Here is a 22,290-nt window from a genome sequence, read left to right as displayed (position 1 = left end):
TGACAAGTCACTTTCATTTTAAGAAAAAAGTGTATTATTTATATGTTTTTGAAGGATCGAGGGTTTTTGAGGGAATATTGATACAGTATCGAGGAAAAAAAGATATATCACATCATTTTATTGATCTTTATTTTCTTACAACCCTATCAAAGACGGACGTAAACATGTTAAAAAAGGCAGCAGGTCGTATGAAGCGGGAGAACGATCATCAACTTTCTTGCTGTGAGGCTCATCACTGTCGTCCACTCGTGTCTTTAAAACTCTATCTTTTGTTGATACTGTTTTAATCTCTGAATGAAGCGACACAACAGGAGCAGGTGCTGCACCTCTGATTATTGTACGACTAACATTTAATCCTCCGCAAACAAACAATAATAAAAACAAAAAACACCATGTTTGCTGTGAAAATAAAAAGGTCGGTGGTTCAAACAGCGATGATGTGTGACACACAATTATAGAGAGTTTTAGGGACGACAATAACCAGGAAGTGCTGCTTGAATTCAAAGTGTATCTGTTTTTTTTTTATTGTTGGCTAATTGAACAAAACATAGTTTGGATCCAGTCTTTCTCTCTCTCTCTCTCTCTCTCTCTCTCTCTCTCTCTCTCTCTCTCTCTCTCTCTCTCTCTCTCTCTCTCTCTCTCTCTCTCTCTCTCTCTCTCTCTCTAGTGCAGTATTGTCAACGAAACTATCAGGTTGTTATTAGGTTTGTGTTCTGACAATAATCTTCTGATGTCACGATACAAGGACATACAGTGATACTGTAGTAACAAGTATATATGTGTAGTATTGTCCAGTACTTGACTCTGGTGTTGTGATAGTGTAGTAACAAGTATATATGTGTAGTATTGTCCAGGACTTGACTCTGGGGTTGTAATAGTGTAGTAACAAGTATATATGTGTAGTATTTTCCAGTACTTGACTCTGGTGTTGTGATAGTGTAGTAACAAGTATATATGTGTAGTATTGTCCAGTACTTGACTCTGGTGTTGTGATAGTGTAGTAACAAGTATATATGTGTAGTATTGTCCAGGACTTGACTCTGGGGTTGTAATAGTGTAGTAACAAGTATATATGTGTAGTATTGTCTAGTACTTGACTCTGGTGTTGTGATAGTGTAGTAACAAGTATATATGTGTAGTATTGTCCAGTACTTGACTCTGGTGTTGTGATAGTGTAGTAACAAGTATATATGTGTAGTATTGTCCAGTACTTGACTCTGGTATTGTGATAGTGTAGTAACAAGTATATATGTGTAGTATTGTCCAGTACTTGACTCTGGTGTTGTGATAGTGTAGTAACAAGTATATATGTATAGTATTGTCCAGTACTTGACTCTGGTGTTGTGATAGTGTAGTAACAAGTATATATGTGTAGTATTGTCCAGTACTTGACTCTGGTGTTGTGATAGTGTAGTAACAAGTATATATGTGTAGTATTGTCCAGTACTTGACTCTGTTGTTGTGATAGTGTAGTAACAAGTATATATGTGTAGTATTGTCCAGTACTTGATAGTGTAGTAACAAGTATATATGTGTAGTATTGTCCAGTACTTGACTCTGGTGTTGTGATAGTGTAGTAACAAGTATATATGTGTAGTATTGTCCAGTACTTGACTCTGGTGTTGTGATAGTGTAGTAACAAGTATATATGTGTAGTATTGTCCAGTACTTGACTCTGGTGTTTTGATACTGGACAATACTTCACATATATACTACACTCTCTCTCTCTCTCTCTCTAGTAGCTGCTGCTTCTTAACATATCTGCTCATTAAGAAGTGTGTGAGGAGGAACAGCGAGTCTTTGTAAGTGTCGAGACTGTGGCGCGCCTGTCGCCCACCTGCTCGACATGGGGTGGCAAGGAAGTCTATGAGACGCGGTAATGGAGGGTGTGTGTGTGTGTGTGTGTGTGTGTGTGTGTGTGTGTGTGTGTGTGTGTGTGTGTGTGTGTGTGTGTGTGTGTGTGTGAGGGTGTGTTCGGTCCGACAGTTGTGAGGTTCGAGGCTGGACAACATGTGTTTGTGGCGCCACATGCTCCCCCCCGGCAGGACCCTCACGCTGGGGTTCCTTCAAAACCTGCAGATGACATGAATTCTGACACGTTTAGCTGAAGTTTGTGACCCCCGTGAATAGCTGGGACGGCGGCGCCAGGATTAGCCCGGGCCAGATGTCCGCCATTGATCCCCGACACGGAGGAGAATGTCGGGGTCAATAACATTCTTTCTTGTTGAGCGACAAACAGTTTAAGGACGAACCATCTTGATGCGGCGGAGACGAGTCGATGGTCCATTCAAACGACTTGTTTATCCTCCAGAACCGGCATCACGGAGATTCTCCATCTCGCCTCCAGACTGCCGGGACCGGGTTCTGATTCGCAGATGGTCCTGTGAACACGGTCCAAAACCCATCAATGTTTTTTTGAATGAGTGCTCAGTTTGTTGAATCCCTTTTGGCTCCTGGTTTGAAGTTGGCAGGGAAATCAAAAGATTGTTTTAAGCTGTGGCGATGCATTCAAACACGGCCACTGATGAATATGTCAACAGACAAAGTGGTTTAATCCGCGGCGGGATGAAGTCTTTGGCCGAAAAAACAAATTAGCAACAGATGCGGCGATTGATTCTTCGTCCTATAGATAAAAATGTTTGTTTACTTTGCTCTTGGAGGTTATGAAATATTGATCATCTTTTGACTGTTGGCTCGTCACGAGGCTCTTTGGAGCTCTTTCATGTGGAATCACTCGTCCCTCATGGTCGAGCCACGAAGACAGTGATAAGACATTCATCCCAGAGTCATGTTCTATACATCAAACTCACTCTAATGCAGGCGAGGATGGAATCCTGGGATCAAACCGAGCTGATAAACTTCTGTTCAGCGACGATAAACAACATGAACCTTTTTTAAATTCCATTTCTTCTCAACCTCTACGTAGCATATGAAGCTGACTGTGTTTGTCTTGATAACGACAATGGAAATAAATGCAACCACCATCACATTTTTTACCTATTTTCTGGACAAGAGCAGAAGAAAAACATTGTACCATGCATAGTGGTTTGTGACGCGCGTCATCAATCCCGGAAGTCTCCACCTCCAAGGGATTTGTTGAATAAACAAAGCGGGGCGTGATTACAGCTGGAGGAGGAGTGAAGCCATTATGACATCATAATGGACTCTCGTAACCTCTCGTTCGCCCAGATTTCAGAGCAACTTTATAAAGTAATAAAACATGGTCATGATGAGAAGTTACTGCATCTTTAAGAACATTCACTACATGTCATGAGATTTGGAAAATAAAACGGTATTTTGTGCCTCACTATAAAAAATAACGGATGTATCAAAGTATTAGTGACTCGTTCACTTTTTCAGCTCATTTTATTTTAATCTAATCTTGTCCTTTACATTAAGTGTCAAATCCAAACACCAAGTCATTTAAGTTCAAATCAAAGATTTGTCTTTCACTCATAAAGATCCCAGTGTTTGTACCATAGATTGTGGATGTAAAGTAAACAGAGACTTATAATGAGGGTGAAACTGATGTTAAACGAAAGGAAATCGTGCATTTAATGTAAGATAAACACTAAGAATGTCATCCTTATATTTAAGTATATATTGAGCCTCCATGAATGAACCCACGACATCGCAATCAAACTCCTTTTGTGAGTTCGATACAGTATTTCTGTGTTTCTTTTACAATAAACAACCTTGCATTCATCCCACACGAAAAATTCTTATTTAATCAGTAACAAGGTCAAGAGATTTCAATGTTTGATTTGCTTATTCAAAGATGTTCTTTTTGCCTCGTCTAGTCGGGAAATCGTTTCTTTCTGCTCGATATAAATATTCGCTTCTATCCAGGGTTTTCTTTTGCTATGAAAACAGTTCACCGTCACCGCGGCGAGATCCTGGAAAGGCTCTGATTATCTGCTCAAGCAAGTTTAGCAAAAGTGCTTCTTGATATGGATGGACGAGGACTCTCTTCCCAAGAGTCCATATTTCATGGTCAGCGTTCGCCGAGTGCTTTGTTCCAGTGGAATCCATCACAGTCCGGCGGATCGTTTATCATTTTTATCTCCGGGAATATGAGTGCGCCTTTCTCAGACATATGCGAATGTCTCTCTGTTATATCAATTGTCTTTATTGAAGATCTTTGGTTCTGGTCCAACGGCAGATGCTTGCATAACTGCCCGTCAAGTCTGCTGCCCTTTTTAAAAAACATTCTCTGGCTGAAGCATCAGCGAGAAATACACATTATTATACTTTATACTATACTTACACCGAGACCCCGGTGAGACTGGAAATGGCCTTTTGATGCAACTGATCATTGCTGTGTCTCAAACCGTGCACTTCTTCAAGTGCACTGCTTTACAGTACACTGTAAGACAGTAAACCTACTTGTGCAGTACTCATATTTTGACATGTTACACATTTGGGCAACAATTATTTGCGTTCACATGGTCCGTCTGATATCATACTTAAGTTTTCTGACATTGTTTTAGACTTTCAGAGACGTTGATTTTTGGCCTTTTTTAGGTTTTACGTCTTTTTTAAGTTTCTGTGGTTAAAATAGGTCGATTTTTACCTTTTTTAAGCCTTCAAAAACCAACATTTTACACATTTGGGCAACAATTATTTGTGTCCACTTGGTCCGTCTGATATCTACTTAAGTTTTCCGACATTATTCAAATCAAACTCTGCTGCTACACACTTACAGGTTGTGTTTCATTGTGTTATTATTGTTGTTTTGTGTTAAAATGAGTGTTTTCTCGAGACATTTACGCCAGTATCTGCTCCGAAGACGCGTCGTCGGTGACGTAGCTTCAGTTTAGCTTCAGTTTAGCTTCAGTTTAGCTTCAGTTTAGCTTCAGTTTAGCTTCAGTTTAGCTTCAGTTTAGCTTCAGTTTAGCTTCAGTTTAGCTTCATCTACGTCACTAAGATGACGGCCGTTGAGGGTGGAAAGTGTCCATTGCCCGTTTGAGTGCACCAATAGAGTGCTCATAGTGCACTACATTTTGGAACACAGCTCAGTCTGAACGTACTTGTGTACTCGAAATATTTAATGTAAGTTTAAGAAGTGTGCGACTTGGGACACACCACATGTTTTGGTTTTAAGAATGCTGTGATGCTAAGCTAACTGACCATCGTAAAAAATATATATATTCTTACGGAGAGTTCCTGGACAGCGATATGTGAAAGTAAAAAGTACAAGTTATGAGTAATATATGGAGCAACGTCTTAACAACAAGTAGGTAGCAACAAGTAGAGAAACTTCACATTAAGTATTCAGCATCTTTTCGGCTGTTTTTGATTCTGTGGTCCTGAAGGGTGTCGGAGAAAACTAGAGAATCTCTCGTAAACATTCCTGCAACAAGAAACCAGCTCGTCCTACAGATTCTAAACCATCCCATAAAAATGTCAAAGGATTTAACGCCGTCACGCCGACTTTCTGTTCAAACATATATAGAAACGGGAGATTAGAAATAAACATCATGAACGTGTGGTTGATTTAGAATCTGGAGATTAAGCTTCTGTTGGTGAAGAGATAATTACATTAATTGAAAACTGGAGCGAGTAAAAATACAATCTAACATCAAAGATGTCGGGGTTCGTAGTGTGGATTCCAATGATCTAAAGTGTGTCACGGTGGCGTCTCGCTCCAGTAGAGGCTGGACTTCATGACAGTGGTGAGTAACTCAAGCCAAAGATCAGAGTAGAAACCCATGAATCATTTTTCAATCCAGTTTCCCCGTCGTTGTTTTTCTCCCCGCGATCATTTGCTCGTTGTATCAGTTTGGCTCTTGTCCGGGAAAATGAATGCTTGTTCATTTGGCTAATGGCAGGAAAATAAATCATCCGTTCTTCTAAGATCGCTGCGGATATTAATATTCATTTTCTTAGTTTCACTGGTTTACTTTAGATCACCGAGTTAGTAACGTGGTAACGGCTGGGTGGTTGGTGCTGGATCAGAGTAGATACATGTTGATATTGTATATTGTTGATATATTATAGTGACCTATGATAACGATGGTGCTGAAAGGCAACAATGTTCCGTCACACAGGAACTCAAGGCTGAATCTTAAAAGACACATTTAGACTTTGTTGAAAAACACTTTTAAAGAGGCCGATGTTTCAAAGTGACATCGTAAGTAAACACCTCATTGGGAACATTAAAAAAAAAGATCTTTCCCTGATTGACACGCGTGTATATTTACACCTGAGTCGTCTTGACACATGTAGTACTTTTGCCCCTTATTTATATCTACTTATATGGTACTTTTCACTCCTTTTGATTTCCAATATGTGGCACCTTTTCTCATGATTTATATTTACATATATATTACTTTTACACTCTGTTTGTTTTCCTACATGTGTCACTTTTGCACCTTATAATATTTATATATATATACTGTATATATGATACTTTTGCACTCTTTTTGTCTACCTAAATGTGGTACTTTTGCACCTGATTTATATTTACATATATGTTACTTTTGCACTATTTTTGTTTTCCAATATGTGTCACTTTTGCACCTGATTTATATTTACATATATGTTACTTTTAACTCTTTTTTTACATGTGTCACTTTTGCACCTGATTTATCTTCAAACATCCGGTTTAAGGAGAAAAAACTCAAAGATAAATAAGATAAATTGAGCCTCAAGGAATGAAAATAAAATATTGTATCGCATTAAGTTGAAAAGTCCTTTTGTTTGAGTCGTAAACTGAGTGTTTTGAATCGTCAAACGTTCAAATAGTTTCACGTATAAATCAATTAAAAACGCTCTCCATCTTTATGAAGCGATAAGTGACTGTTTGTGAAGAAGTCAAGGATCGTGTGAGTGAATGTGTTACAGTAGAGCCCGAGCAGGTCTCACCACATGTGGGGACATAGCCGTCATTCCCGGCCCCTCGGTCGGCCCTCGCCATGGCAACACCAGCCGCTCTCTTCGGGCTGGGAAACACGGAACGCCGGGAGTGAATGTGTTTACGCGTGAGAATGAGGGTGGAGTTCAGCAAACAGTTACGAAACACTGTGAATTACACTTCGATAAATATAGTTTCCTGCACCGGGACTCGCGCCTCTGCCGGGTCTCTGGGTCTCCGGGTCTCGCAGCAGAGGCCACCGGAGCCTCCATTATTATAGCTGCACCAAATCCTGTTAAAACCCACTAATGACCAGGATTACACGTCGCCTCCTCTCTGTCTTCCCGCACGACCGGGCAGCGTCACACCGTGATCGCCGTCGCAGAAACAACCGTGGTTTACGGGAAGTTTTAACACGAATCGAGCTGTGAACGTGGTAAAGCGAATGAAAACGTTCGTAGCTAATGTCTGTCCGACGGGAAATCTCGCAAACGGGAGACAAGATTCTACAAGTTTAAGTGTCCAAGTGTCTATTATTTAGAGGTTATTTTATCCTCTGAAGAATAGAAAAGTTGTCACGGTTTGGAAACAAGAACTTTAAACAATAAAAAGTTTAAAGTTTAAGGGTACATACGGTTTATGACAAGTAACATTTTGAAGACTTTGAAATTCAATTTAAAACTCGTCAATCACCCAACATTTTGTAACGAAACATATTTCCCGAAGGAGACTTCCTGGAGGATCAATAAAGTTCAGTAAAGTTCTACCTAACAGTGAAAATCATTTTTTGATCGAAGCATGATCTGGAAACACATTTTTCACTTTCATCCAAGAAGAAAAATGTTGGTTAAACATCCCATGATTCATCTGCTGTTAGTTTCACTGTTTTGATCAATGTGTTCAGTTTTATTTTTAAATAAATGATTAATCTTAACGAATGTTTTAAGATTCAAGACTAACAGAAAATCCTACTTTTCTCAAGTTCACATTTTAACACTTTAAATTCGATTTAGAAACATTTAAATGCAAATAAAGTCTTTACTTAATGAAGTATAAATGGAATGAATTTCACAACAAAAAACTGCTTTTTCTTGAAGCACAAAACTATCAAAAAACAATCTTAGATTAAATTACGTTTATAATCTCTGTCGGTATAGTTTTGTAGTTTTTGTTTCGACTACTATCGATTGTGTATTTGCTCCTTTATTTCCTTTAAAACAACTTTAATCCACGTACAAGTATTTCCTCGAACCGTTCCCATACCTCGTGCGTCACACTCACACACACACACACACACACACACACACACACACACACACACACACACACACACACACACACACACACACACACACACACACACACACACACACACACACACACACACACACACACACACACACACACCACTGACCCTGCGACACACACACACAAAAGGATCTGAAGTGAATGTGGACGACTATATAACGACGACTCCGAACCTCCCAAAAGAACAACCGTCCCTGAGCCTTTTGGGGGGTCAGTGAACTCTGGCTCCTTGTATTTCATGCCACCCCATCAGCGAGGGACCCTCGATGCCCCCCAACGATTCAGAGCCCGAAAGGTACCCGCTGGTTCCCCGCCCCCCCCAGAAGTCCCCCCCATTCACTGGGTTTCCCCAAAACAATGTACAATTGAAACCTCGGTGGGTTCTGGTGAAGAGGGAGCGAGGGTGAGAAGATGAGAGGGGGAGGAGGAGGTGAGGAGACGTGAAAGCATGTCGCTCCATGAGAAGGTAGGCCTTGCATGCTAATGGTGTCCCGACAACATACTTGGACGGACGCCCGGCAGATGGACATCGTGGTCACCCTCCAAGAAACGCTCTGTGATGAGAAGGACATTCCTGGCCACACAAAAAAGCCAGTGTTCTCGTGTCCACGCATGGCTTCGTGTCGGACCGCGAGCGACCGTGTCGCTCTTGGACGCGATACTCACACCCTCGCCTCGGCTCAGTCCACCCAGTGTCCGACCCCCCGTCCCCCCGTCCCCGGGCCCGACCCCTCCGCTCGACAATGCTCCCGTGTTCGTGGCCGAAAAAAGGAGATTCTTTCCGTCCCACTCGGGCATTTTTGTCGTCGGGTTCACAGGAAGCGGCTGTGATTCACACCGACGAGGTGGCCGGCGATCAACGGCCAAAGGCTACTGTTGATTCATTTTTCACACAGATTTTTGTCGTCCAGATTTTTTCAAACCAACCCTTCGCCCGCCGGCGCCTTTGACTCTGCGCTGGGGTTTGTGCCACGGAAAGTTTGTGGAGTTCTGGCCCCTGGACTTTATCTGCCGTTTAAATGAGATAAACAATACTCTGGCTGGTCAGAGAGAGATTTGGAAAGACGGTCGAACCGAATATGAAAAACAGTTTCATCGATTGTTGGTCGTTGAGCAACTGTTCAGTTCAATTCTATCGTGAAACAGTCCGATTTAAATTCTACTCGACTGAACGACATAAACACATGACTGTCTTTATGTTACCAAAAATGAAACTTTACTACTAATGCAACTAATGTGTCGATTTAAGTGTCTCTTAAATTGTTCTAGGACCTCTATTATACTCTATTATACTCTATTATACTCTGTTGTACTCTGTTATACTCTATTATACTCTATTATACTCTGTTATTCTCTATTATACTCTGTTATACTCTGTTATTCTCTATTATACTCTGTTATACTCTGTTATACTCTATTATACTCTGTTATACTCTAGTATACTCTATTATACTCTATTATACTCTGTTATACTCTAGTATACTCTATTATACTATATTATACTCTATTATACTCTATTATACTCTGTTATACTCTGTTATACTCTGTTATACTCTTTTATACTCTGTTATACTCTATTATACTCTGTTATACTCTATTATACTCTGCTATACTCTTTTATACTCTGTTATACTCTATTATACTCTGTTATACTCTTTTATACTCTGTTATACTCTCTTATACTCTGCTATACTCTTTTATACTCTATTATACTCTATTATACTCATCAGTTTCTTTTACCACAAAAGTCTCATTTAATGAAGATATTTACATTACAAAATACACTTAAGCCCCGCCCACTTAAATGTGCCGTTTTGGCTGAGAAGCAGCCACGCCCACTCTGCTCTGATTGGTCACAAGGACTGAAGGACTCACGTAAATTTCAAACTCAGCCCTGAAACTACCGTTTTGTACATTAAAAACAAATAATAAAAATAAGGTTTGCTGCTTAATGTACACATTAGAAAAACACCTAAAGGCAGAAGTAACTCACACCATGTTTACATAAATATTTATTTAGTTCATTAACATGTAGATTTCAGACGAGAACTTTATTAAGTAATAACAACGTTCAAAACAACGTCATGATGAATGAACGACTGCATTTTGACATCAACGTTTACAAAAAGTGAATAAATCAGGAGAGTTGGGTTTAAAAAAGGTTTTTTTGAGTGTTAAAGAAAATACTTTTACTTTGTCAAAGCTCTTCCTTCAGTGCAATATATTGAAGACTATAAGTCAAGTGGTAAACAAAGTGACATGTGGTGATTGACGCTTTGATTTACCGCCGTGTTCCCGACACAAACATCTGTTGTCCTTCGGTAACTCATGAGGATAAAGAAAGTTCTGCTTTTTTAAATGAATGGTCTGTTTAAAAAGTCATTCTGCAGATGTGAGACGTCGCGAGCGCCGATAAATCAGAGGCGGTTTCGACCGATCATCGTCGTAAATAATTTGGAATGGAATAAACATTCGCACATCTGCACGTGTACGACTGGATCCGACGCTAATGGATGGTAAACACGAGGATATTTTTCATTCGCATTCACGAAAAAGTGGCAGAATAAATGGGAAAGTGTTGAATAATTACATTTTAGTTTCACTTTCACTGCCGTCATGTTCAGTCGGACCCCAGACTCGCAACAAAAGTGCTCCATGTTTATTATTTTTCCCGCCGGACGAACGCACATCTAACAGAGGACTCACACGAAAAGCACATTTTCCGTGAGAAACAGAAAAATAGAAAAGTAGATTTCTACTTTAGTCCGGGTCAGGTTGTCATGCCGATGTCGACAGGAAGGTTCAGGCAGGAAATGAGTGACAAAAGTAAAGTGAGTCTCGTGAATTTTCACAGTAAAACAAACTTTGCCGACTTTTAATTTATAACTTTAGTTCTTACTCGACAAGTACCTCCGTGTTACAATCTATCGTTCCTTCTTCACAACATTTATTGACTTTAATCATCTTCAAATCAGCTGTTTTGATTGACACACACCTGATTCAATGGGCGGAGCTTTGCTCTTGATGGATCTACTGACTCCTTCAAGAAACATCTTAAGACGTTTCTATTTGTTCAGGCTTTTCCTTGATTTTCTGGAACTCCTGTTGTGTTCTCAGTATTATCTTGACCTTTAAAGTATGTACTTTATTGAATATTGTTTTGATTGTTTAAGCGCTTTGTGACCCTGGTCTAGAAAAGCGCTATACATATAAAAATTACTTACTTACTTTCTTATTAAGGAATTGGTTCATTTTTTTATGTGTGTGTGTGTGTGGGGGGGGGGCAACATCCTTATCTTCAAAACATGGTTTTCTGTGACCCTGTAGTGTCAATAAAGTTCTAAACCTACTTTTATTAACACGAGAAAACCCACGACAGTCAAAGTGGAAAAATGAACAAACATGTTAAATTTGACAAGAATCACATGAATAAACTGACGCAGATTCACGACTAATTCCAAGACGTTTCCAAGTCTAATCAAGTCATAATTACGCCTGAAAATCAGATTAAAATACTTGAGTTTTAACTTGATTAAAGTCACATGAACGTGACGCTCGAGCGAACGTGACCTGAAGCCAGAGGTCGACCCATGAGGCAGAACATGCTTCAGAAGGTCCAGTGTTTGTTTGACCACCAAAAGGTTCTGATCTCGTGTCAATAAACTTCACCACATTTACGCTTCGAGGCACTTTGTTGCGACACGTTCTCTCGACGAGACCTTCGGGTTCTTTAAAAAGCCGGCAGATCCTCCTGCTCGGTACCTGCTGACGCGTCTCTCCGCCCACACGACACCGAAGCCATTAAGGAGATTATGCTCAGAGGTTCGTCGCTCGTGCGTCTCTCCACGGAGCACACGAGGTGAACTCAAACTATCAGACTAGTCAACAGCGTTTACTATCCTCCTTTAATAGGATTAGCTGGAGCGGTTGTGTAACCTGGATCACTGTGACACTTGGAAGTACGTGCACAAACACATATTAGTGTGTCAAGTTTGTTTCTAAGTACTTCCTTTCCTGGTACAATTAGAAACTAATATTATCTACAACATAGACAGCTTTACTCTCAGTTCTAAAATGTTTATTTCAACGTGAAATGTAATTAAATCTAAACAATCAATCATTACTATATCTATAAATATTACATATTACTTACTATATATAAATACCATGTTGACAAGGCAGTGGTTCGTGGATTTATAAAGATAATTGAAGTAAAGTGGATGAAAGTTTCATCAACTTTAAAGCATATTTCTTCAATATTATTACTATTTACATTGGAATTCTTCATCTATAAATTATCTGATAATAAGAACGTCACATAAATTGCGCAATGCAACTTTGTAAAAGCTATTATTATTCCCACAATGCATAGCAACAGTGCAAGCTTTTCCCTTCTGAAACAATGGTGGAGTATCTTGGAGTCTCGTGCTTGAGTCGGTGAAGTTTGGAGGGAATGTTGGAGCTTTTCCCAAAAGTGAGCGATGATCTCACTTCTTAGGAGGTTTGGGCAGAGCCAGGACACACTGGGTCTGACCCGGGACCTCCTCCTAGTTGGCCAGGACCAGAAACTTGGAAGTACGTGCACAAACACATATTAGTGTGTCAAGTTTGTTTCTAAGTACTTCCTTTCCTGGTACAATTAGAAACTAATATTATCTACAACATAGACACAGCTTTACTCTCAGTTCTAAAATGTGTATTTCAACGTGAAATGTAATTAAATCTAAACAAACAATCATTACTATATCTATAAATATTACATATTACTGACTTACTATATATAAATACCATGTTGACGAGGCAGTGGTTCGTGGATTTATAAAGATAATTGAAGTAAAGTGGATGAAAGTTTCATCAACTTTAAAGCATATTTCTTCAATATTATTACTATTTACATTGGAATTCTTCATCTATAAATTATCTGATAATATGAACGTCACATAAATTGCGCAATGCAACTTTGTAAAAGCTATTATTATTCCCACAATGCATAGCAACAGTGCAAGCTTTTCCCTTCTGAAACAATGGTGGAGTATCTTGGAGTCTCGTGCTTGAGTCGGTGAAGTTTGGAGGGAATGTTGGAGCTTTTCCCAAAACTGAGCGATGATCTCGCTTGTTACGAGGTTTGGGCAGAGCCAGGACACACTGGGTCTGACCCGGGACCTCCTCCTAGTTGGCCAGGACCAGAAAAAACTCGCTCCAATCTAGGTGTCGAAAAGGCAACAATCTTTTTTTTTCAGTGACTCTTGGGCAACATTTTTGAATTCCCACCGACCTTCATGCACAAGACTCATGTTGGTCATGGCCAACTAGGAGGAAGTCCCAGGGCAGACCCAGGACCTGCTGTAAAGGCTGAACCTCTTGGTTGTTCTCTGGAAAATTCCGTATTCGCAACCGGGCTCTGGCTGAACAGAGGAAAATGGTTTAACAGGCGGTGAAATCAAATCAGTTTTCCTGATTCAACATGATCTATATCTGATCAATATCTGATCAGTATCTTTTTATGCTCCGTCCCGTTTGGATGGTGGATTTATCTCCAGCAGTTGTTGGTCTCTGGACACACAATAACAGTGTGTTGTTGTTGCTTCTGTGATCAGCTCATCAAATCACACTGTGTCGAAATAAAATGTTTTTCTCGTGTTTTTTGCCTTTTTTTCACTCGCAACAGAAGCAATAAACGACGAGCGGCTGTCGCTGCTGAATCCAAATGAGTTCCAGCTTTCAACAGGTTTTATGGGTTATTACAGAAATACAAGACGTCGTTGAGGCCTCGTGGCTGGAGATCCATTAGAAGGCGTCGATAAAAGTGAAGCGAGGAGTTTGTGGTGATGTTGACGTGTAGAGAGGGTCGGGGGGGCGTCTGGGGGGTCCAGAGGACGAGGTCTCCGGTGTGTTTGGAGACCGGCTGTTGACACAGACACAGTCCCTCCATTGTCCGAGACCACCGCCCGTCAGGATGTTTGCGCGTCGCCTTCTAATCTCTGAAGACGTTCGGAGCTGGAAATCCTCCGGAGAACAATTAGAGCAGGACGAGGCAGGTTCTGCTCGCGAGGTCAGCAGCCGGAGAAGACCCCGGATTACACGCCAAACCCTCGTTGAAAAAGACCAAATCATGAGGCGTTCAACCGCTGATCCCCGAAGAGTCGCTGGAAGACTTTGTCTTTTTAATTGGAGGTTGGAGGCGAATCAATTTATTCTTAAACGCGTCTTTGAACGTCGATGATAGTTGATCAGGATTACAGCGTCTGAAACATGACCTTCGATGCAATTATTCACTACCCTCACTCGCTTCTCTGTCAGTCCTGAGGGCTCTGAGGTCTGTGGATCAGAATCTACTGATGGTTCCTGAACTTCTGGACCAGAGGAGAGAAATCCTTCCAGACTTGCTTCAAGAAACATCTTAAGACACTTTTATTTGTTCCTGCTTCCTTGATTTTCTGAGACTCTTGTGTTGTTCTCTGGGTTGTCTTGACCTTTAAAGTATATACTTTAGTGAGTTTTGTGTTGATTGTTTAAGCGCTTTGTGACCCTGGTCTGGAAAAGCTCTATATAAATACAAATGACTTACTTACTTACTTTAAACAACTATTTATTTATTTCCAACTATACACAACAATCAATATGTGGAATTAAAAGACATCAGAGGTGCAAGAACATAAATATCTGTGTACAGTGTTCAAATAATAGTTTCTGTCTTTGTTATTTACACATATATTTGAGGAAAAGTACGCATTGGTCGCACACAACTGCAGTAACGCAAATGGAAAAACTAGATACAAGTATTTAAACATTTCAAAGGATTTTTTCAAGTTTTGCATGAACAAAACATGAGTAAAACATAATAATTAAAACATTAAAACATATTTAAATGAGTAAAATAAAAAGCTGTGTAAAAGTTGATCAATAGCTGTTCGTCAGTCAGTAAAAATAAAATTTTTATCCTAAAGAAACCTTCTATATTTGTACACAATAACATGGTTAGAATTTGTGTATTCAGTAATATTGAAATACCTTAAAATGTGTTTCCAGTACCTGAGTTTTTACCTCCTCAGACATGTTTTCACCCAAATTAGAATTCCATGACCTAAAAATATTTGCTGACTCTTGAGAAACATTAACAAAAGGATCATAAAATGTAAAAATCTGCACCTTCCTCTCTCAAGGTGTTTTCCAACAACACCTTCCAAAGCGATGAAGTGTCTTCGGTCCTGAGCTCATATTTAACGTCCGTCACCAGAACCGACCCGGAGCTCAAAGCTAATGTCAAACCGCGGCGGCAGATTTCATAGTCACAGCTGTTGCCACGGCAACAAGGTGAGCGAGTGAAACATATGAAAGCGTTTAGGAATTCAATCTGGATCAATTAGTCGGAGCGCCGGCATTGTTGCGCCACAATATGAGGATTAAGGTCTAGACCTCAAACAAAGGAGGCTCGCTGTGAACCGAGGCAGGATAACCCTGCAGCACCAGAGGCTCAGAGATGATGATTCGAAAAACAGATGAATTGAAAAATATGAAAGACTTTCTCACACGTTATTCAAATACGCTATTGACGCAAACGTCTCCATCTTTTCGTTGACGGAACGACGTGTTTTCTCGTCTATTTGCTGAATCCATGGCGGCTTCGTTCTGTACCAGTGACCTCTGGGATCCTTTGAAAACATCGACGAGTAAAAGAAAGAGCTTTTTTTGTGGATTCAAAGACCTTTGGACACAAAATATATATTTTTTAAGGATCTGACCAGAAACATGGCAACACATCCTGCAACTCAGTTTTGACTGAATGATTCAATGGAGGCCAGTGGCTTCTGGCCCATAGAGGGCGCTGGGACTTCTATCTTTTTATCTTTTACTTATTCTATTTTAGTTTGAATAAATTATCAACAGTGATGTTGTCGTTTGTCTGAAGACTTCTTCACACTGAACTATATTTTCCTTCATGTTGATTCACGTTCTGATTATAATCACAGTTTGTGTCGTCACTCGTCATATCCGTCTATCCAGGGGCCGCTTCTTTAAGGGCCCGTCGGTGACGTCGCGTCCCTTCAGCCAATCGTACGCGTCGTAAAAGTCGCGGAAAAGCGTCGTCTTTGAATATGATATGAATTTGAATAACTTGTTATTGAGTTTATCTTCAACTGTAAAGTGTCTCGAGATGTTAATCGAATCGAACCGAATTGACATTGACATTGACATTGAATTGGAATTGGAATTGGAATTGGAATAGGAATAGGAATTGGAATTGGAATTGGAATTGGAATTGGAATAGGAATTGGAATTGGAATAGGAATTGTAATAGGAATAGGAATTGGAATTGGAATTGGAATTGGAATAGGAATTGGAATAGGAATAGGAATAGGAATTGGAATAGGAATAGGAATAGGAATTGGAATTGGAATAGGAATTGGAATTGGAATAGGAATAGGAATTGGAATAGGAATAGGAATAGGAATTGGAATTGGAATTGGAATAGGAATTGGAATTGGAATAGGAATAGGAATAGGAATTGGAATAGGAATAGGAATAGGAATTGGAATAGGAATAGGAATAGGAATTGGAATTGGAATTGGAATAGGAATTGGAATTGGAATAGGAATTGGAATTGGAATAGGAATTGGAATTGGAATAGGAATAGGAATTGGAATTGGAATAGGAATTGGAATTGGAATTGGAATAGGAATTGGAATTGATTTGAAATTGAGTTGAAATTGAAATTGATTTGAAATTGAATTGATTTGTGGGCGCTGGAAAAGGCCCCTGATGATTTTCTGACTTAACAGTCAACGTTCACCTTAACTTACAAGTCAGTGAGCTCCGTTGGTTGCTCTCTACACTTTTTTTGGAAGTTTGAGGACGTTCGAATCACCGTTTTGATTCCCGCTCTTAGCGTTTAAATTTCATTATTATTTTCTTTGTAGTGTATTTCTGTATGTTTGTGATAACTTGGTAGAAAGTATCTGTTGTTCTGGTGAAGACAACGTTTTAAATAGTCTGCAGTTCATACAAAACTCTGCAGCCAGAATTCTGAGCCGCTCTAGTAGAAGAACTCACATTTCTCCTTCAAACTCTTCACTGGCTTCCAGTTTCTTTCAGGATCAACTTCAAATTCTGGTTCTTACTTTCAGATCTATTCATGGTCAGACCTTCCATCAGTGATCTGATCCAGCCTTACACCCCAGCTCGGGCTCTGTGGTCTGTGGATCAGAATCTACTGATGGTTCCACGCACACGGTTCAGGACCAGAGGAGAGAAATCTTTCCAGACTGTTGCTCCTAAGCTTTGGAACGATCTTCTCTCTCTTTGCTCTTGATGGATCTACTGACTCCTTTAAGAAACATCTTAAGACGTTTCTATTTGTTCAGGCTTTTCCTTGAATTTCTCAAACTCCTGTGTTGTTCTCAGTATTATCTTGATCTTTAAAGTATGTACTTTTTTGAGTATTGTTTTGATTGTCTAAGCGCTTTGTGACCCTGGTCTCGAAAAGCGCTATATAAATAAATATTACTTACTTACTTACTTACTTTATTCTGTGTGATGTTTGTCAAAGTATAATTGAAAAGTGTTTTAATTTGTATCTAAACAAGGAGCATAATTAACATTATTATCCATCATTAGCTTTAAAAGCATTGATTTTCTACACGTTATTAATCTTGTCTACGTTGAGAGAATCCTCGACTGATTCTATCAACGATACGAACAGGGAGATGTCCTGGAAAAGAGCGCCCCCTAGAACTGTTTTCACCAGGCGCCGCTGCCGGCGTCGTAAAGCACCGAGGCTCTATCTTCGAGGCGGGGGGGCGTGTGTGTGTGTGTGTGTGTGTGTGTGTGTGAGGGCAATATCCACGGATTGATTTCAAGACGCCGGCCCCTCCGAAGCCTTTATTAGATGGACTTAATGAGCGAGCGAGGCGGGACTGAGCACAGGTCTGGGATCCAGAACATAATCAAGAACAACCGACGCCGCCGTTACGCGCTTTGATTAAAAACACGTTCGCCGTCTTAATCCCCGACAAATGAAAGCCGCTACAAGGTTTGTCAGGGTCACCTGCGGGTCCATGTTCCAGGACTCCTGTCTTTCCTCTCACCACTGCTTCTGCCCCCCCCCCCTCCTGGACCCCCGTCGCTCTGTCGACACCCTAATTCTTCCTGGTAAGTAGGTGCCGCGACACGGGGGCCGCCGTCTGTTCGCCCTGGTGGGGTCTTGATGTCGTCCATACGACCCGCCGGGACCACTATGGAGGAGGATATTTCCAGGCCGCCACACATGTGTGCGAGTGTTGGTATGGATTTCCTGCGGCTCCGACACAAGGTTTAATTGACCTGAACAGCCTCGGAGTGACTTGGCACCTCTCGTCTCGGGCCCCCCGGGCCCCCCTTCCTTCAAGACCTCTCTCTGGGACAAAGACCCTTTTGTCCTGGAGCCTGTGCCGCGGCTCTAAACCTTTGTTGACTGTTTCTGTCTGACAGAGCAAATAGCTCCGTCCCCCCTTTTGTTTATTGTCATCTCTGAAGTTGAAACACAAGTTTATACAAGGCTCGGGGTTTTTTTGTGCGCGGCCCCCGGGGGCCGACGACACAGAAATGCATTTATTGTTTGTTGTGTTTTGGGTCTGTCTGCTGCCGTCTGACCCTCTTATCTCTTCATCTCTCGCAGGGATCACATCTACACGGTGGACACCGACACCAGCAACAGCGAGGAGATCTTCTTCAGTAAGGTGGGTTGGTTTCGCCGACGACGTCCTGATCTACGTTCAACGACGACCGGAACATTCACCTTTACATTTATTCACCCGAACACCTTCTTCTGCTCCGTATAAAACTTCTATTGAGTTTCTAAAGACATCAACAGGTAGAATATTTTCAAGGGATTCAAAAAACTTTTTAGCCACAAAACCTTCATCCTTAAAAAGAACTTGATAGCAAGAGGACGTTGAGACGACGTAAAAAAAAACACGATCCCGTATTATGTTTTTATTCCTTTGGTCTTCCTGCATTTACATTTACATTTTAGTGAGTACATGAAAACTCTATAATAGTATCAAAGAAAATACAACGTGTCTTTCAACTTTTGGTGCTTCTGACGATGCATTCAATGACGCCTGGATTGTCGTGGTGCGTTCAAAAGCGTAGGATACATTATAACTTCTATTAACTAAACTCATTTAAAACACTTTGGCTTTTGATTCATGTATCAATTATTAATGATTAGTATTTTCCGACTTTTGTTTCGTTTCGGTTTTCCGACTTTATAGTTTTCCGTCATTTCGGTGCATCCCTAATATTTTTATAGTATTTCTTAAGAACCTGTTCACACCATGATTAAAGACTATTATTGGATACCACACACACACACACAAAACAAACTAGTAAGAAAAACAACATAAATAAACAACAAAGCTTAGAAGTTAAGCTTCACAACGTTTTGAGGAACATCTACCCCACCATTTGAATCACAGACGCATCATGACAATTTATTTTAATAAAATCTATGTAAAGTTTAGTAACAGATCAGTGACGAACACAAACGTGTGCGACTACTGTGAGCGACAAGAACACAATCGACCCCAGAATCAAACACAAAAACATGGACGACACTTTCACGTTGGATAGAGAAACACTAAAGAAGGTCATAAACCTAAAGAAGACGAGCAGATGCTAGAGTTTAAATATCCCTCTGGGACCTTTGAAAGAATTTGACTCTTGTTTCGGGTCGTTTGGTAAAAAAAAAAACAGCCTGAGACAATAAAAAGAAGCTAAAAAATGATTAGAAAATGTGAAAAAATAAACCAAAATAACTATCTTTACGCCACGAAATAATAACATAAACATTTATATACTTTTCGGTTAAATATCCTAAATCTTAAATGTTATTTATCTGAGTAATTGAGTAAAAAAAATAAACAAAACTCTTACATTAAAGTGCGTTCATATGAATGTAATAATAAAATAAAATGATTTTCTTTTTTATTAAATTAAATTAAATTAAATTATTATAAATCCAGTCTCCCCGCGACCACCGTAAGGGTTAAAGGGGTAGACAATTAATGATTGAATAATTATCCATTAAATTAAATTAAATAATTCACCCTCATTGAAAAATTAAAAATTAAAAATAAATCCATATTTAAAGTATAAATGTTTAGCTTATATATTTTTAAATTCCATGGTGTGAATCTTAATGATAATAATAACAAAACAATCAAAATATGCCAAATAAAATTGTTATTTAATTCTACTAATTCTATTTTACTCTACTTAGAATGATAAAAATAATAGTAGGTATCAATTGTAATATATCAAAATATGCTAACATCAATTTGATATATTAATTCTATTTAAGTCAAACCCTTGTGAGATGAAATGCTGAAGAACAGGTAAGAAGTTACTCATTGTTTCCTGGAGGTTGACCCACATACGCTTCCTCACCTGCGCATCAGTCGTTAACCTCGTAAACAGATTATCTGGAGTATGAGCTCCAAACCTCCTGCGTCATCCTGGTCTTCAGCCGGACGCTGCAGCGGAAGCTGAGATGACAGCGGCGCTGATGGAGAGCTCAGCAGGAAGTCGGCAGGAGATGGATGGCAGGAAAGACTCATGGGAGAAGGATCCGGGGTTAGCTTAGCATCAAATCTCACCGTAACGTAACCTGTAGCTGCTCACGGGGATGAAGATGAAAAGGTCTGGAGGAGGAGGATTGATTAGTCGGGTCTGGGATCAGAGAACATGCTGGGAGTTCATCAGTCCAGGAGACGCTGAGGGTCGACCTGATGCTGGGAGTCGAGCGTTTGTCTCCAACTGATGCTTGTTTCTAGTTTTATTCTGAGCTGCACCAGAGTTTAGATGTTTGTCTACGACCCGAACAAGATAGAATTCAGATAGAACTAGTATTAAATACAGAAAATAATAATTATAAGAATACAATATTCACAACGTTTTTAGGAACATATATATAAATATATATATATATATATATATATATATATATATATATATATATATATATATAATGAGAATAATAAAATAAAATATGTTTACATTGAAGTAGGCAAATAAACAAAATACATTAAATTACAAAACAATTACATTTTTATTTAAACATAGATTATATAAAGACTTGAACATTTAAGTGGGAATATGAAAATAGAATAATTAGAATAAAATTGGCTCATAGAAATCAAATAATAACATTTAAAAAATAAAATAAAATACAATTAAATTAAATTAAAAACAATTTAGTGAAATTAAATTAAATTATAATAATACAATTAAATGCAATAGGATTAAATAAATGAATTGATATTAAATTAAATAATAATAACATTATTAAATAATTAAATTAATTAAAATAATTTATTTTACAAAAAAATAAGCAAAAAAAAAACAAAAAAAGATTTAATAAAAAATAAAACAACCAAGAATAGAACATTTAATTATTAGTTTATTTCTACAAAATTTAATTAATCAAAACGAAAGAAACAAAATAAAAAAGAATAAAATGTAAAATATAGACAGAATGTGTCCAGACACCAGTCAACTTAAAACCTGATCACATGAACCAGTAGCTGCTCACGTGTCACCGTGACTGACAGCGATGTTGACCCGCGAGTCGAGGCCTGCTGAGTGTCGGCGTGAAGGTGAGCGACGGCGCCGCTCGGCTCCTCGGTGTCACATTCCCTCGGACGCTCGCGGCGTAAAGCGATCACCGATCAGACTCAAGTCGACCCGAGAAACAAGTGGAATCAATGAGTCTGAAGCTGAGGTCCATCGATCCTGAAGACTTTCTCTCTTCGTCCTGCAGAAGATGACGTGGAAGTCCAGGCAGGCGGACGTGGACACGTGTCGGATGAAAGGCAAACACAAGGTGAGACGTTTGACCTTCGACTGTCGCGATGATTGACAGCAGATGATTGACAGCAGATGATTGACGGTTGAACTCCACAGGACGAGTGTCACAACTTCATCAAAGTCCTGCTGCAGCAGAACGACGACACCTTGTTCGTGTGCGGAACCAACGCCTTCAACCCCTCGTGCCGGACCTACAGGGTAAGAACCGCACACACCTGAACACACTTGCACACACCTGAACACACCTGAACACACCTGAACACACCTGCACACACCTGACC

The 22,290-nt window shown here is 39.7% G+C and overlaps 1 protein-coding gene across 2 annotated transcripts in view; it reads left to right on the top strand.

The window, feature by feature from the left end:
* sema6a (sema domain, transmembrane domain (TM), and cytoplasmic domain, (semaphorin) 6A) overlaps positions 1 to 22,290 on the top strand; it is a 192,981-nt gene that overhangs the window by 84,651 nt on the left and 86,040 nt on the right. For both annotated transcript variants that reach the window (XM_087812406.1, XM_087812398.1), the window contains exons 5-7: positions 18,819 to 18,879; positions 21,963 to 22,025; positions 22,106 to 22,207. In XM_087812406.1, coding sequence (XP_087668532.1) covers positions 18,819 to 18,879; positions 21,963 to 22,025; positions 22,106 to 22,207 — 226 coding nt within the window. The remainder of the gene's footprint in view (positions 1 to 18,818; positions 18,880 to 21,962; positions 22,026 to 22,105; positions 22,208 to 22,290) is intronic.

Source organism: Callionymus lyra, chromosome 1 (genome assembly GCF_982586985.1).
Source record: "Callionymus lyra chromosome 1, fCalLyr1.hap1.1, whole genome shotgun sequence".
NCBI lineage: Eukaryota > Metazoa > Chordata > Actinopteri > Syngnathiformes > Callionymidae > Callionymus > Callionymus lyra.
This window is presented reverse-complemented; position numbering and strand designations above follow the sequence as displayed.